Here is a 16,938-nt window from a genome sequence, read left to right as displayed (position 1 = left end):
GCAAGAGTTTTAATATTATTATTGTTATTAAGTAACTAGTTGTTCAAATCCCAGAATGGGGATTATGGCTTCACAGATTAAAGAAACATTAGATCGTGATAAAAAACTAAATCTAAATCAGCCTTGTAATCTAGATATATATTTAGCATCAGATCAGTCTAGATCATTCTTTTAATTACAAAAACTAGATCCATTATTCATGAATTTATAAAACAATAATAGCATATCAGAAGAATCTCACAATAACTCAATCATGGTGGCTCTTGTACCAACTGAAGAAAATAGACACATAGAATTGTATCATGTTGAATCATTAAATAGTGTGAATAAATAATAAATTTCACATATTCAGATCTATAGCACTTAGCAAGGATTTCTCCACAATTGCCTTCTCTTGTTTCTCCTTCTGACAGTCTTGTCTGATCCATTCTTTATATAGTTGTTAGGGTTTCAACTAATGGGTATTGAGATCATTATATAGAATATAAAAGGGACCAACCCTGAAATAGAGATAAATTGATGTTTCTCCCGTAATAGGCTTAGTTGTTAATGTGTCCACACATAATAAATACAAAATTTACAAATAGAGAGCGGGTATACTAAAACCACTACCCACTAGGGAGGCCACCTTCCGCATAGGATTTCACCCAATCATGCCAACAGTTAACATTTATCCACTAGTCTACACCCATGCAATGATTGCATGCTAGCCCATATATAAGAAAATGTTACATTCTCCCACTTAGGTAGCAAGAAATCATTGCTCCAACCAAGGATAGAAAATGAGTTCATGAAAGAAGTGTTGACAGTGACGCACTTTAGACAATACACACGGGTCTAAGTAAGAACACAAACACCCAATCGTAAGTGTTGTCACATCTTAAGTCGACATAGGCCCTACATGTCAAAGTGTTTGTACCCTCACCCACAATGAGCTATATTGATGTAAAGTGGTATGGAAATGCATGTCACAATGTTCAAACATGCCAAATCCAAAATCAGTCCTGACTTCCAATTGAAGTCAATAATTATTCTATCACTGGGAGCTCGCTGGCACATCCCACATGAACATAAATCATTTAGGACTACCCCAAATGGATATTTCACATAGAAACTCTCCATAATTACTTCACTTAATGAAAATCACTGAGACTGGATTCATTTGTCCCCCCAAAAAAATTGCTAGTATAGGTTCTCAGCCTGAGGAGCATTTTTAGCATTCAAAATGCATGTATCTTGTAAATAACCTCTGGCACATGAGGAAGATACCACCGTGTAATGCCATTACTATTATTCAAGACCCTTACCTTTATTTTTATTTAAGAACAATAATAAGTACATGTATATGTATAAAATAAATAATATAACTTGATCATCAATAAAGTTGTAACTATAAATCACAATTTATCAAAAAAAAAAAAAAAGTAACTATAAATCACAAGAGTATCAACCAATAGTAGTAGTTGTTTATGTCGATAAAATGAAGCTCCTAATAATAAAGTACATAAAGGATATAACCAATCTCATACCAATTAGTTTGAGAAATATATCTTCTCTCGCTGATCTAGAGACATATTTTAATTAACCACATTATCTTAGAAAAATAAGAGTTGACATTCTCATCACGCATAGTATTTAGTCAGTCATTTATAAAATGTGTCCAATTCTAAAATGAAGCTGAAATTAAAAGGTAATATCAAATGTTTCTATACAATCTACTTTAGTTCTTTTTGTCATCCACCTATGGGTGTAGCTCCTCAGCACTTGGCATCATTTTTTTTCTTTGGTTCTTTCTTTTGCATCATATTCTTCAAGCTATAGCAATCAACTTTTATCCTCAATTTTATTATAATAGTTGCATCTGTCTCTGAAGCCATCATTTTTCCTTTTAAAATTTTCATGCTTTGGTTTTAGATACTGGTCAAAAATTTTGAACTTTCCATAACTACCTGTAGACTTTTTATCCTTTTGTCCATCATTGAAAGTAAGGTCATTCATATCAAACGTGACCATATGAAATGTATTGGCATTCTTTTTCTTCACTTCTTCCTCTTGCCCAAGGATAGAAGTCATCTGTTGTACATTCCACTCTGCTTCTTGAGCATTCTAAGATGCTTTAGTAGAGTCAAATAGAGGTGGGAGTGATTTCATAACCTGCTAGACTATGAACGAGTCCCCAACCTTCAAATCCATACTTGTCATTTTGTTAGCATATTTTTCCATCTTCAGTATGTGATTACTAATACCACCAACACCATCATAATGAATATTCTTGAACAATTCTAAATATGTATTATTGTTTGCCTTCGCATGCTTGTTGAATTTCTTTCCAACCTTCTCAAGATACTTCTTGGCATTCTCATCGGCAGTTATGCTTTCATGAATAGTTTCATTAATAGATTGCTTTATTATCCTATAACACAATATATTAGATTCCTACCACTATTAAAAAAGAGCCTTTGCTTCAGTGGCACTTGCAGCAGTAGACTTAGGAGGTGCATCGATTCTCAAAGCCATGTCCAGTGTCATGACTACAAGTGTCACTTTCACGGATTCAAACCATTTTTCATAATTAATGCCATCAAGTGTTTTAATAGACACGAAGTGGGATGTGATGACTAATAAATATAAACACAAAATTGTTTACTAAATAATATACATAAAATAAGCATATAAGCAATAAAAATGCAGTAAGAAACATAAATGCAATCAAACCCAAAAATGGGCTAATTAATTAGAATTCTTTTAGCCTCGTTTGCAATAAAAAAAGAAAAAACCCCAAAGAACTGGGTAAAAGACCTGGCATCATTGGAGTCACACATGTGGTGGCAAAATCATCTAACATGTATTAAACTCTTTTTGAACAAAGCGAGATGCCTAAAAGAATATTTCCTCACAAATCCCTTCATCTTTGGGGGCAAGAAAAAGACTGTCATATCCATGAAGCTTAATAACATCACCTTCACATGATTGAGTGAGACCGACCAAACAAAGATTCACCAGTGGTGGCAATAGCATGACGCTCGTCATATAGTCTCCTCGAGCAAAATCTATAACACTGTCGGCAGTGGTTCTCATACCCTAAGAAATTTGCCTATTAAATGAAAACATCGTCACTCAAGCAATAGAATCTCATTGACAATATTACAAATTAAGCCTATGGGTTTAGACTTGGATGCATAGAATATGATGGGCTACTTCTACACTCGACAGAAAATATTCCAAGCTTAAACCCATATAAACAATACATTATGAACCCCATACAATCATATCATCACACATCCCAATATGACAGTCATGGACATAGACATTCTCCAAAGCATTTGTAAGCATTTGTGTGAGTGTATTATGTCATTATATTTTAATATTCAATTATATATATATATATATCTTTTGTAATAAAAAGAAGATTTGTTGTAGTGTTCTATAAATAATTTAAAGGTATAATCAAATTAAAGTAAATTTTTACTTAAAATAGTATATAAGTAAGTCTCGAAAACCATTTCCATTTGCATCCGGAAAGGTCCAAAACTTTTAACCTTAAGGGAGCTAACCTTAAAATATGAAAATGAACTAAAAGACGATTGTTTCAATTCTATTGATGTTTGTAATTGTCACGATCAAAATTAAACAATCAAATTTAAAATAATTATTTATATACGGTGAAAATATAAAATGTAACAATAACAATGATATTTAATATAAAAAAATTAAATTATTAAAAGTCGTGTATTCATATAACAGGATCAGTCAATTCGGTTTCAAATAGAAACAATCAACAGCCTGACCATATGCATATAGGACTGCTAAGAAAGAAACGATCCGTTATCGTATGTGTAAGCACAACTCCATGGATATTGAGATTATGGTTCCAAAAGTGACCAATGAAATGGTAGCAGAGGTGATTAAGTTCTGTGAGATGCACGCATTCAAGATTTCAGTTTTAAAAGATGAAAATGAGATCAAGAAATGGGATTCTGCGTTTGTTAATAATTTTGATGAAGCTACCTTGTTAGGTCTTGGCATTGCTGTCGAGTTTTTCTCAGATAAAGATATTGTAGGTGCTGATTGTAGCCAAGATGCCAAGAGATGGAAGGACATGTACGGAAACATGCTTGCCTTTAAAGAAAAGAAAATGGTATTATGTAGAGAACACCAATGACAAAAGTTTTTGATTGAAACGAAAAACAGAAGATGGATTTGATCGGATTTGATTCTAAATTATATGAAGATCTCTGTTTTATTATTTTTTAGTTTGTTTTCACTGTAACGAAGAAGCCGAAGAAAACTGAGATTGAATATTAATGAAGGACGGCATTGCATAGTTATAAATTTCAGTTCTTGTTACCTTTTTTTACCATTTTGTTATTTTCATTTATTTGTTTATTTATTTTTATGATGTTATAAATTTGTGATCAAATCATTAAAAGTGTAAAAGCATCTAACAAATGTTATTATGTAATAATCACAGAGATTTTAATTTTTAAAACGTGTTTTACTAAAACTGGCACTAGGGTGAGTAGGTCGGACAAAATTTGGTTGCTGCTTAGGTTGTAGCCAAGTAGCTGCAGCCCCTACTAACAACCAATGAAATGGAATCTAGAATGATTTTTTTATGAACCCAAGCGGGTAGGTGAATTATTCCATTTCATTGGCCGCCAGTAGGGTTACAGCTACTTTTTTTTTGGGTAAGTAGTATGTAATAAAAAGAAGAAAGAACAGAGAGAATTTACAAAAAATTCTGTCCGAATCCAACTTACAAAAAAAATAAAAAAAAAAGCATAATTTTTTTAATCTAATTAAAGAATGCAAATAATTTGGGACGAACCGAATTAAATAAGAATAATTCGGTTTATCAAAAACCCACTTTAAAAAAAAAAAACACACACAGACACACATAAAAAAAAAATCGTTAAGTGCTTGCTAATGAAAATGAAACCCTCTCGTTAACAAAACTAAATCTTCTCTTTTCCTTGTCCTAACCCTTTCCTTTTCTTCCTTACCCTAACCCTCTCTCTTCCTCCTCTGAATCTCTTCACATGAATAAGACCAGGTAACTAGAATATCAGATAATATAGGGCATGCTAAGTGAAGAATAGGAGAGCAACGTTCTTCGTTCTGATTTGAATCGTCAAAGTTCAAACTGGGATCGTTGGATTTGGTTCATCTTCTTCAAAGAGAGATACGAATAAGGGTGAAGAGATACCTCTTTCTCTTTTTCTTGTTCACCTTTTGGGCATTATTCAGTTAAGAATCTTTAGATTGCTCTCTTATTTTTCTGATTTGAATGTTATCTGAAAAATCAACTCTTTCCCAACAGAACTTGAAATGATAGAGAAAACCAAAAATATATCTAAATTTGCAGTTTGATGTTTTCTATTGTTAAAACTATTACCAGTTGGTGGTCATTGCAAACAGTAGTAGATTCATCTATTTAGCTGAAAGAAACAATGACTCATTAGAGCTTCCCAACTACAATGTTTGAGCTACCCCTTGACAAGTCCTTGAATGCCTTGAAACATCTAATCAAACTCTCTTCAACAAGGATATCAAATAAAATGATGGTTATGGACTAAATGTCACAGTATATTTCGACATAATACACAAACAGTGCATGTTATAAGTTGATATAGTAAGGTTTTGACTATGATTTCTTCACTATTGGTGAAAATTGTTTTTATTTTGGTTTATTGATTATGTTATTGGAGTTTGTGAAGGGAATCTAGTTTTCATGGTTTGTAAAATTCTTTTTTCTTGGGTTCCCTTTATAATCTGTAGTAGGGCTTCGTGGAATTCTTTCACTTGTGGTGTTTTAAGCTATAGAACTGAAAAGTTTAATTGCATATCCATATTGCTGTTTTACTTTTAATGAATATTTTTCCGACATTAATGACGATCAGGATAAGTGTTGGGTTATATATTTATAGAATTTGGGTTTTCTTTTTTTCAGAGGATTTCTGGTGTTTTATTTCATTTTTCTGATTGCAAATGATTGTTGAGACCTTGTTCTTTGATTCTTGTTGGAATTTTTTGTATGAAATTGGATTCTTTTGGCATATGATATACAATCTTAATGTACCTTAATCTTTAGAAGATTTTGGTTTATTAGGGTTCTATTATAGTTTTGAAGACTTCACAATGGAGGGACAATCGATGTCTCTTCTGAGTTTTTATTATTGCTTATTTCCCTTTCTTTTACCTACTCTACACTATCATTATTGAAATAATATAGATTTACTATTTTGTGTGATTTTAGACCAAGTAAATTGAAAAAAATGAGGAATGAATTAAAATTTTATGCTTTTATGGATGTTTTGATTTGCTCTCAATGAGTATTTGATATTTCGGTAGCTGTAGTTCATTACTTTCACAAGAAATAATTTACATGGAGAGATTTATATTACCCATTTTATTTTATTCTCTTTTTTTTCTTCTTAATTTCTTAACTAACATTTATTGAAAAAATGTTTTTATGCATGTGTTAGAATGTTTGATTTGCTCACCATATTAGGTTTTTTTTTGCATAATCCTGTTTTGTTAATATATAATAATTGTTGTGTTGTGCGTTTCAATTTTTAATAAATAGAAAAAATGGAAAGACAAAAATATAAGTTTTGGCAATATCTTGAGCAACTTGATAGTTCACATTTCACATGTATATTTTGTGAAAAACAAGTTTATGGAGGGGTCATTTGCCTCAAGTATCATTTAGCTAAGGTTAGAGGTCATGATGTTGCCTCTTGTGAGAAAGTCTCTGATGACGTCCAAGTAGAAGTGCTTCTTGCTATTATTGTTGAAGCAATTAGTAAAAAATGTAAGAGTTGTACCAAGGGTGCGAGTGCGGTTGATTTCTCTCATTTGACTCCTTTAACTATAACTAGTCAAAGGTAGTCCAAAATAGAGAAATTGATCCCTAAGATGGACAAATCAACTTAGGAGAAATGACTACGTGAATTCTTTATTAAAAATGACATTTATTTCAATGTTGTTCAATCCAATGCTTTCATCAAGTTGTTGAAGTGTACAACCCATTTTGGTGTTAATATTCTTATTCCAAGTTATTCTACCCTTCATAGAAGTATAATCCCTAAAGTAAGAAAGGACATTGAAAAACATGCTAAAGAAGTAACATTTCCTTGGAAGGAAACTGGTTGCACAATCATGTTTGATTTATGGACTGACTTGAAGAAGCAGTCATTTCTTAACGTGATTGCTTATTCCTCGAGTGGTGCTCTCTTTTTGAAGTCAGAGGAGTACTCACATGCTAGATTGACTGGTTCTTTTATAATTGATATTATTGACAGAGAGATTCAAAGTGTTGACCAAATTTAATAATTCAGATAATTTCAGACAATGCATCAAAATATGAAAGTGCATTTGATATGCTTATTAGAAAGTATTTTTGATTGCTTGAGACTCGAAGTGTTGCCCATAGTATCAATCTAATGTTGAAAGACATCTATGGAGGTTTTTTTTTTATTCAAGAAATTTTTGATGAGACGAAAATAATTATTGATTACTTGTATAAGTCAATAATTGTCTTATAATTGATGAGAAAATTTACAAGCATGCAAACTAGATTTGGTTCAAACTTTTTAATGCTTCAGTCAATTGTTGAAGTGGAAGAGAAGCTTATACTCCTAGTTGCATCAACTGAGTGGAGGAGTCTAAGAAATTTTAGATCTACTAAAGCAGATAAAGTAGTAGACACTATTCAAAGGGAGCCATTTTGGAATGACTCAAGAGATTTTGAGATTTATGGAACCAATCATCAAGTTCTTCATTTGGTTGATGGTGATGGGGCTACATCAGGGTATTTATATAAAGCAATGAAAATAGTAAAAGAGGTATTAGAGAAGCTTAAGGAGGCAGACCATCTGTATGACCAAATTTTGAGAATCTTTGATAGTAGAAGGGATGAAAATCTTTGGTATCATTCACTATGCCGTTGCTGTTTTCAACCCTACTTATTTTTTAGTGAAAGATTAAAAAAGATTTCTCAATTCAAAGAAATAAACATATTTCATTGGTGAGATATTGTTTCACAAGATGAGAAAAGATGATATTATGAACAATTGGTAACATACTAAATGAAGTTTATAACTATTTTTCTTCGAGTGCCAAGATAATGATGGAAACTAGTCATCCCCGTAATTGTAATATATACTTTCTTTTTAAAATTTCTAGTTTATTATTTTTTATGTAAAATTTACTTATTATTTAAAATTGTATATTTATATTTTTTTCATTTGTTTTTTCTTTTACTAATGATATGGGTTTGATGACATCTTCAAGGTGATGCTATTCCTATCTTACAGAAGTATGCCATTCGAATTTTAAGTCAATCATGTAGTTCTTCAGCTTGTAAGAGAAATTAGAGTGCTTGGGATGCAACACAAATAAAAAAGAGGAATAGATTATTAGCAACGATGTTAAGTGATTTAGTCTACGTCAGAATGAGTTTGTTGATGAAGAAAAAAAGAGGTGAACTTGAATAGAAAAACATATTGCCCATTAATCTTGACAATATTAGTCTCAGTGATTTTGATCAAAGCATTGAGGATGTCGATAAAGAGCTAGAGAGATTGATGGATGATGTGGATGATAGCATTACTGAAAACTTGCTATTTGGTGCAAGTACTAGTTTTACTGAGAGCAAGACCCAACCCCAGGACAATGTTATTTGATTTGGTTGAGTACGGTGATGTAATAACAATTGTTATGCTTTTGTGGATGTTTTGCTTTATTTAGAATATTTTTTTCCTTTTAAATATGGATGATGGAGTTAGGTGAGTTATGGGCTGAATGATATGATTTTGGACTTTTATGCTCCTATAGGACTATTGGTGGAAGCATTAGAACATACTTTAGAAATTGGATTACTATAACCATTGCTTCCATCACTCAATGACAACTTTTTCTAAGTTTTGATGGTATTGTATATTTGAACTACTATAATTTGTTCTTTTTAGGTACACATATCAAGTTAATTTCTTAATAATATAAAACAGATATAGTAAATCATAAAAATAATATCCAAATCTTTTGCCTACCTTTTATTTTCATAAACGAATAATTCCCGAATTCGAATTCGAATTCGAATCCAAATCCAAATCTAGTTTTTATTTTGCCCTTTTTTTTATTGAACTCATAAAGTAACCAATCGAATTATTTTGAATAATTCTCCATTCGAATAATTTTTTGAAACCGAATTTACTAACCAGGCATGGGCAATAAATAAGTTTTTTTTTGAGTAGGTTGAACGTTTTTAGGCTTCTTTTTCCCTTTTAATTAATGGTTTTCACTTATTTTAAAAAAGAAATTAAAAAAAAAAACACTTTTCACCTATTAAGCTTTGTTGAGAATTGTAATTAATTTTAAAAATATTATCTTTATTTATTTTTATTTTTTTATTATTATAGCTTAACATATAACACCAACTCCAAAAATTTCCTCTTATAAGGAAAGCAAAAACCAATTGACTCAAAAAATGGTAATTAAAATTCCTTGGGATTTCTCCATTTTTTAATTAAATTATATACAATTGTAAAGTGGTATAGCATTATCATACAAATAATAATAATAATAATAATAATAATAATAATAATAATAATAAAGTGCCTCATAAACTAGGAAAAAAATAAGATCATGAATATGAGATTTTTTTTTTTAAATAAAATAGAAAACTACCTTTATATCGCTTTATCCAAAATCGAAGAAAAACTAAATTGAGTCCTTACAACTCAGTAACTTGCTGTCATTGCGAGTGTCGGTTAAATCAGGCGGCCCCCTTTGCTACCCTTGCACCCAGTAAATCCCCTCCCTACTCTAGCTATACAAAAACCCGAGTCAAAGGTCGAAGTAACCCGCTGTAATAATCCTCGTTCACAGTGATCATTACGCATAAAAAAATATTAAAAAAACATTTTAAATCTTGACCGAAGAAGTTGATGCAAGTCACAATGCTGGCCAAAGAACGATCAAAGTGCTTATCATAGTGTTATGCTCAGACAAATGAAAATATATTATAAACACCAATCGCAGCACTCATATCGAGAATTTTTTTTTAGACAAAGGAGTCTACAAGGGGCTAGGTGTATACACATATATGACCATAAAGACAGCAAGATTGATACAAGTAGTCTCAACTATTAAACCATCAACAGTTGAAGCGGCCAACAAAAATTTTAATGTTATTATTATTAAACAACTATTGTTCAAAACACCGAATGTGGATCAGGACTTCACAGGTTAAAAAACATTGGATCGTGATTGAAAACTATGATCTGAATCAGCCTCACAATCGATATATACATTTGACATCGAATCAATCTAGGTCAATAGTTAGATAGATCATTCTTTTAATGACAAAATATTAGATTCATTATTCATGAATTCATAAAACAATAAGAACATACTAAAAAGATCTCAAGTATGATATCACTTCGACAATTCAATCATGAAGGCTCTGATACCAATTGATAGAAATAAATAGATAGGATTGTATTATGTTAAATAATTAAATAGTATGTATAAATAATAAATCACACATATTCGAATCCATAGCACTTGACGAGGGTTTCTCCATAGTCGCTTTCTATCGTTTCTCCTTATGTCAGTCTTGTTTAAGAATGTCAATCAATACTGAATACTGATACCGTATCAAATTACCAGATCGAATTGAATTGAATTAATTTAGTACGGTATCGGTATGGAGAAAAAGAATTTTTCTCGGTATGATATGGTATCAGTATTGCATATAAAAACTGTTCGGTATACCGAATCATACTGAATACTATCTTAAGTGTAACTTTGTTACTCTAACGTCTTTAGACTCTATGAATCTCAAAAATGACAAAACCCTAAGAGGCTAACACCTATGACACTAACTCTCAACTCTCTTGTCTCCCCATTTATTGATTATAAAAAAGCAAAAATCACATTTTCAAAATGCCAAAATGCCAAAACCATTATTATAAGAAAAACTTCCAACTCCCCATAAAACCCTAACTTGCTAACCAATTTCTTGGTTTCATTTCTCAAGCCGTCGGCGTCAAGCACTCAAGGAAGAAGAAACAGAAGATTTCAAAACAAATCTCCAAAACTACAATTGATTGGCTCGGTTCTGTTGATCGTGAACCCAGGTAGCACCCAAGTCGTGGCCTCCATGACCATCTCCCTCTTCTCCACAATCTATTCCCATCTCTCCCTCTTGGATATTCTTTATCCCTATTTTTTCTCATATCTTCAACTCTAGTTGTGAGAAATCCTAATTCAGATTCCATCTTTTCCATTATTGAAAGCATGCCCTCCGTCCTCATCTCAAAACCCTATAATGAAGACATCAACCTCCATAGTTGAGACCTCATATTCAACCCTTCTTATATGAGATGAATGTGTTTCTGCAGGTTTCTGAAGATGGCAGAGAATCCTTTATCCAAAAAAAAAAAAAAAAAAAGAGTTTCATGTGTATTAAGTATCAAAACCGTTTTCATCCGAATACTGAAATCATTTTTGTACCGAACAAATACCGTACCAAAACCATACTGATTCCGTACGGTATCGATATTGACAAGTTGAAATTATTTCCGGTAAGATATGATTTCGGTATCTACGACCGAGCTTCTATACCATTCCGAATACCGAATACCGATTGACACCCTTAAGTTGATCAAAGTCCCCTTCTCATCATGAAGTGGTTCACCTCCTGCCGTGTTGAGGAGGAATCTCATGAAACTCAGAAATTCAAGAAACACATGAAATTCATGACACTCAATGATACTTGTCACTTCTTTCTTAGTATTATGGGAACCGACCCTCTTTTTGTTATTTACTCCCTCTTGCTGTGTGCTCAGCTTGTATGGTTTTTTGTTCTTTTTAGAATTCTTGTTTTTGGGATAGGGTTGGATGGTTGTAGGAATGTGAAAAATTGATTCACAAATTATAAACTAATATATCTACAAATTTTATGCCAAAGGAACTCTGCCCCCGTCCCTATATCGCTGCCCCACCGCATAGGCCATTTCTCATCATGAAGTCGTTCACCTCCGGCTGTGTTGAGGAGGAATCTCATAAACTCAAGAAGAAACATATGAAATTCATGACACTCAATGATACCTCGTCACTTCTTTCTCTGTATTAAGTTATGTGAACCCTCCCTCTTTATGTTATTTACTCCCCTCTTGTATAGTTTTTGGTTCTTTTCAGAATTCTATTTTTTGGGATAGGGTTGATGGTTGTTGGAATGTGAAAAATTGAACCAGAAATTATAAACTACTATCTCAACAAATTTTATGTATCAAAGGAACTCTGGCCATCTTCGCACGTGGAGCATCTTTAGTACATGATGCAGGGGGTGGGGTAGCTTGGTCTTTTCGCTCCTGCATGTGTTTGGGCATATAGAATGCCAGAATGATAAGTTTTTTTTTTTTCTAAAAATTATTCTAATGGATTCCTTAATCTAAACAAATCATTTATTCAATCTCACCACTGAATTTTAGGGATTTCCCAGACCAAGTTAGGTTGTCTTTGGTCTGAATACCTAATGCTGCCATGTACAAGGAATTAAGGATTAAATAGAAAATCTGACCATGGGATACCTAAAAGATGGTCTATGTACACCACATGTCAAATTTTAAACCTAAATTCAATTGTCTACTCTCCATGTATTGGTATATATTATGATTTGTGTTCACATATACATAACTATGATCACATTGTAATCACTTTTGATTTTTTCATATCACATGGAAAACTCCATTGAGACTGAAATTTGACATATGATCATGTAACCTTGGGTTTATCTATTTACAAAATTTTAGCATAACCCGATCTGCCATGGGGAGAAGTAAGGGTGCCAATCAGTCGGTTTAGATCATGCCTAATTAATCTTCTAAGGCCTTGATTTGTTACTCCATCATTTAATTAATTGTGTGGCTTGCGCCTTATAGGCTAGGTCTAGACATGTTCATATTCGGTCGGTCAGTTATTATTTCTTAATCTATGTCAAATTAATTGGGCTAACCAGGCTTTTAAATGCACTAATAGGGCTATAAACAAGTTAGCCATAAACAAGTTGATCAATATATAAATAGATTAATCGGACTATAAACGGGTTAACTATCACCAGGATTAGCTATTGGTGTCAGCAAACATGAATCCAATTTAAAGCCTTGCACCATTACTATAATTTGTTAATCGGGCCTCATTGGCAAGGCTTTGACACCTTTGTCGATCCATAATTGATGTAAAGTTAATTAGACTATAGTTGGTTTTTAAATGGGCAAATTGGGTTAAAATATGTTGCAAACAAGCCATAAACGATAGATCTATCTATAAATAGGTTATCCAATTATAAACATAATTAGTAAATTCGCATATAATATGCATATTTTTTCAGAATTCGAATGTTTCAATAAAAAAGTCGCAACTTGACGTATAAATCTAAAAAATCCACATTATAAGTGTATTCTATAGGTGCTCAATTATACGCGAATAAAATGTGCGTTTTATACTTATTAATACATTTAGTTTGGAAAAAAAAAAAAAAACAACCACATAAGTCAAAACGATACTTCTCCATTTTTGTAGGTTTTTTTATTTTAAGAAAAAGATAGATGATATGCTTCTTCTTTTCTTATTTTATTAAATCCAATCCCTCTTTCCATATTTCCCTTTCTTCTCTCTTTTATTACCTTATACCTTTTATATAATTTCATTACAAGCTTATCCTAAATCTGTTAATCAAATACCTTTTATGTCCACTCTCTTGTTCCTATCCATCAGCCTATTAAGTCTACTTAATTACAATTTTACCACCTAATTTAAAATCTTACTTTAATTATGTATCTGCTGTTAGTTATTACGATTGAATTATTGAATATCTGAATGGATTTATACGCGATCTAATTCTGGTTTTAGAATCCGGATTCTTATCAATAAGGGTTGTTGTGGATCTTCTTGTTTGATAGGATATTATGATTATTATCAATGATGATATTTTAATTTGTTAAATGATTATCCATATGCTATTATTATTTTTTTTCCTTGACAAATATATACTATTATTTGTTATGATAGAAAGTGACTAATGGACAACCTAACAACATTTGCTATGATAGACATGGTTAAAATTAATTAGTATTAGATAAAAAAATGATAAATGATTCCCAATTAAAAAGCTAGATTGGATTTAAGTGTTCATAAAAACATGAAATATTAAAATTTAGTTATAAACAGTCAGTTTTATTTCATTTTTAACACCAAAATAAACTCGTAATAAACCTGTATTTTTGCTTTTGAATTATTACGGAGAAAGCATATTAAACACGTATTGTATCATTGCCGTCCGTATTTTATTGCGCTGAATTTCTAAAAAGTATTATTATCGTATGACCCATTTAATTGTTGCATGTATCCATTCCCATATTATTATCGTTTCCAAACTTACTAACTATGATTATAAATAATCGATCATGATTAATTATTAGTGTCAATCGATCTCTCTCAGATGTCCATTGGACTAAAATCAAGCACTTTGAATGTCCAAATCTTAATCGTTGTAAAGGCCGCAGCTTAAGGTTATGTAAGCCGATATGATAGAAAACATTTGCTCAAAAATTAAATAAAACATAACATAATTTTAAGAACGTGGTAATATTTCGGTGAGTACAGATCATCCAATAATTTTTCTTTTTCTTCTGGTAAAAGATCATCCAATAAATTAAAGAAGGTAAAGAAGGTAAATGAAATGGAAAACCCTGTCAAGCTTTTAGGCTAATAAATTAACTAGCAACTAGTGGCCTAGTGGGTCAGAGTGTGGCACTCTGGACTTTACACGTGTCAGATTTTTGTGAAAGATGGTAGCATGGAACCAAGTTGGCCTTCCTTTCCCATTCACCATTAAAATAGCATATCTAGGTTTGATCGTAGTAATGAAGACAGGGCTCACGAAAACCGTTAGATGGATACCCTCCATTGCAGTGTACTCCGAAGCAGTCAAAGCTACTCTACCCTTCACGCTCTTTCTATATTATCCGAACTTTTTTCCCTTGGAGAGAGGGAGAGAAGGATGGGTACCTTCGCAAGGGTGAAGAGCGGCGGCGAGGGCTCGGGTTTGGGATTCTTCTTAGTGTTCTTCCCTGAAGAAGACAACGACGATGACCACAAATACATCGACAAGAGGAGAAGGCTTTCTTGCTCATCCTCTTCCTCTTCCTCTTCGTCTCCAATCAAATCAACAAGTAGCAGATGCAGTGGAAGCAATCTTCTCATCAAAAGATCCCAATCTACTATCTCCATTTGTGCTCTTATCATCTTCTTCACTCTGTTTTTCTTCACACTCTGCACTTTCGAACCCACCTCCACCAATCCCACAGTACCACGAAGATGGCTCCCCGAGCCCAAGAGATCTTCTTCGTCTTCTTTTTATTTTAAATGGATTTCCAATATTTGGGAGAGAAACGATGATTCAAGAACGATTTCAGATTCTGCTTTGCAGGGGATGGGTACTCTGTTTAGGAGAGGAACAAGAGCTATGAATCACCTTCTTGTAGGGCATTTAGTGGATGACACAACCGACGATGAGCTCCGTTTGTTCCTCAGGTCTCTACATCGATCGGGTCTCACTGCTAGATCAGATGTCGTTTTCATTTTCCCATCTGCAATTCCTTCAAATTCCACTTCTGTAATTCAGGAAGAGAAAGATTCGTTCTTGAAATTCCTTCGCCTTCACAGAGAAAACAACAATTCGGCTAACAAGGGAATTGGTTTCGACTTGACCCAATTCGTGAAATCAGGTTCAGGTAACAGACAGGAGCAGCAGCCACTATGGGGAAGACGAATTCACGGAAATTGGAGCAACGCAGAGGGTGGTGGCAGAGAAGATGAGTTTACCGAGTTGAGTTATGGTTCCGTGGTGGGTTTTGAGGCCGCGGAGCTTGACCCGGAGAACTCGCTATCCGGGTTCTTAGATCACGTCCCAATGAGCCTAAGAAGGTGGGCTACTTATCCGATGCTTCTTGGGCGAGTCCGGCGCTATTTCAAGCACTTTATGTTGGTGGACATCAAGAAAGTGGTGGTGCTCGGAGACTCACTCACCCGAGTCAAGAGTTGGAGAGCTGAGTCAGTCTATTTATGGTCGAAGATGGAGAGTTCACACCAAGGACATGGCCGGAAGAACTCGGGCGGAACTCAATCTCGCAATCTGAACGAGTCAAAACCATTGAACCCAGCTGCGATCGTGGGTGGAACTCGCGGTGTGCACCGCCTGTCGAACGTAGTGTTGATGGAGATCGTGAGAGCTGCGATTCAACACAGAAGTAAAAGCGAAAGCAAGACTTTAGTAACTGAGTCAACAGTCTTTAACCAACTCGTGAGAACGGATCGTTGTTGAAGAACATGGAGATAATCACGGTAACCGAGTCTATTCCCGATTCGAGATCGCTCTTGAGTCGAAACTCAAATCGTCTTTTATATCATCATAATAGAATTATCCTTTTTATAGTTCATCGTCTGAGTAATAATCTTCTCAATTTCGTTCAATTCTTCAAAAAGAGATTTGTTCAAATCGTGGTCGATTCTCTACATTAAATACAAATTATATCAAGAACTTCCCATCAATTATAGGTAAGATATATTTTTATCTATAAAATTTTCAGAGTAAAAAAATAGGTATCTTTTAATAAGAGGTGGCCTTGGTAAGAACAATGGATCATTAGTTTATAACTAAAGCATGTCTTGACATTATATATGCTTTTTTTTTTTTTTTTTTTGAAGTTATTCCAAGTGAAGCACCTCATATTTCGTTTTAAAAAATGGGTGAGTGGTAGTAGGAAGTACGTATTGCAATCTTATTTTCACTTTCTTTTAATATTAACGTCCATTTAAGTTTAGATTAATCTAAACCATTTATTAGTTTTTTATATTGTAACTGATTCA

At 33.0% G+C, this 16,938-nt stretch overlaps 1 protein-coding gene across 1 annotated transcript; it reads left to right on the top strand.

Annotated features, from left to right (window-relative positions):
- The first annotated feature begins 15,070 nt into the window (after positions 1-15,070).
- On the top strand, positions 15,071-16,393 carry LOC122064344. The gene has a single exon (XM_042628055.1). The coding sequence runs from the start codon at positions 15,071-15,073 to the stop codon at positions 16,391-16,393; it is 1,323 nt and encodes a 440-aa protein (XP_042483989.1).
- The last annotated feature ends 545 nt before the right edge of the window (positions 16,394-16,938 follow it).

Source organism: Macadamia integrifolia, unplaced genomic scaffold, assembly GCF_013358625.1.
Source record: "Macadamia integrifolia cultivar HAES 741 unplaced genomic scaffold, SCU_Mint_v3 scaffold1620, whole genome shotgun sequence".
NCBI lineage: Eukaryota > Viridiplantae > Streptophyta > Magnoliopsida > Proteales > Proteaceae > Macadamia > Macadamia integrifolia.
Note: the sequence above shows the minus strand (reverse complement) of the source record. Positions and strands in the feature narration are given on the sequence as shown.

Coding starts and splice junctions, on each gene's coding strand:
- LOC122064344 (XM_042628055.1), top strand. CDS start 15,071: ATGGGTACCTTCGCAAGGGTGAAGAGCGGCGGCGAGGGCTCGGGTTTG.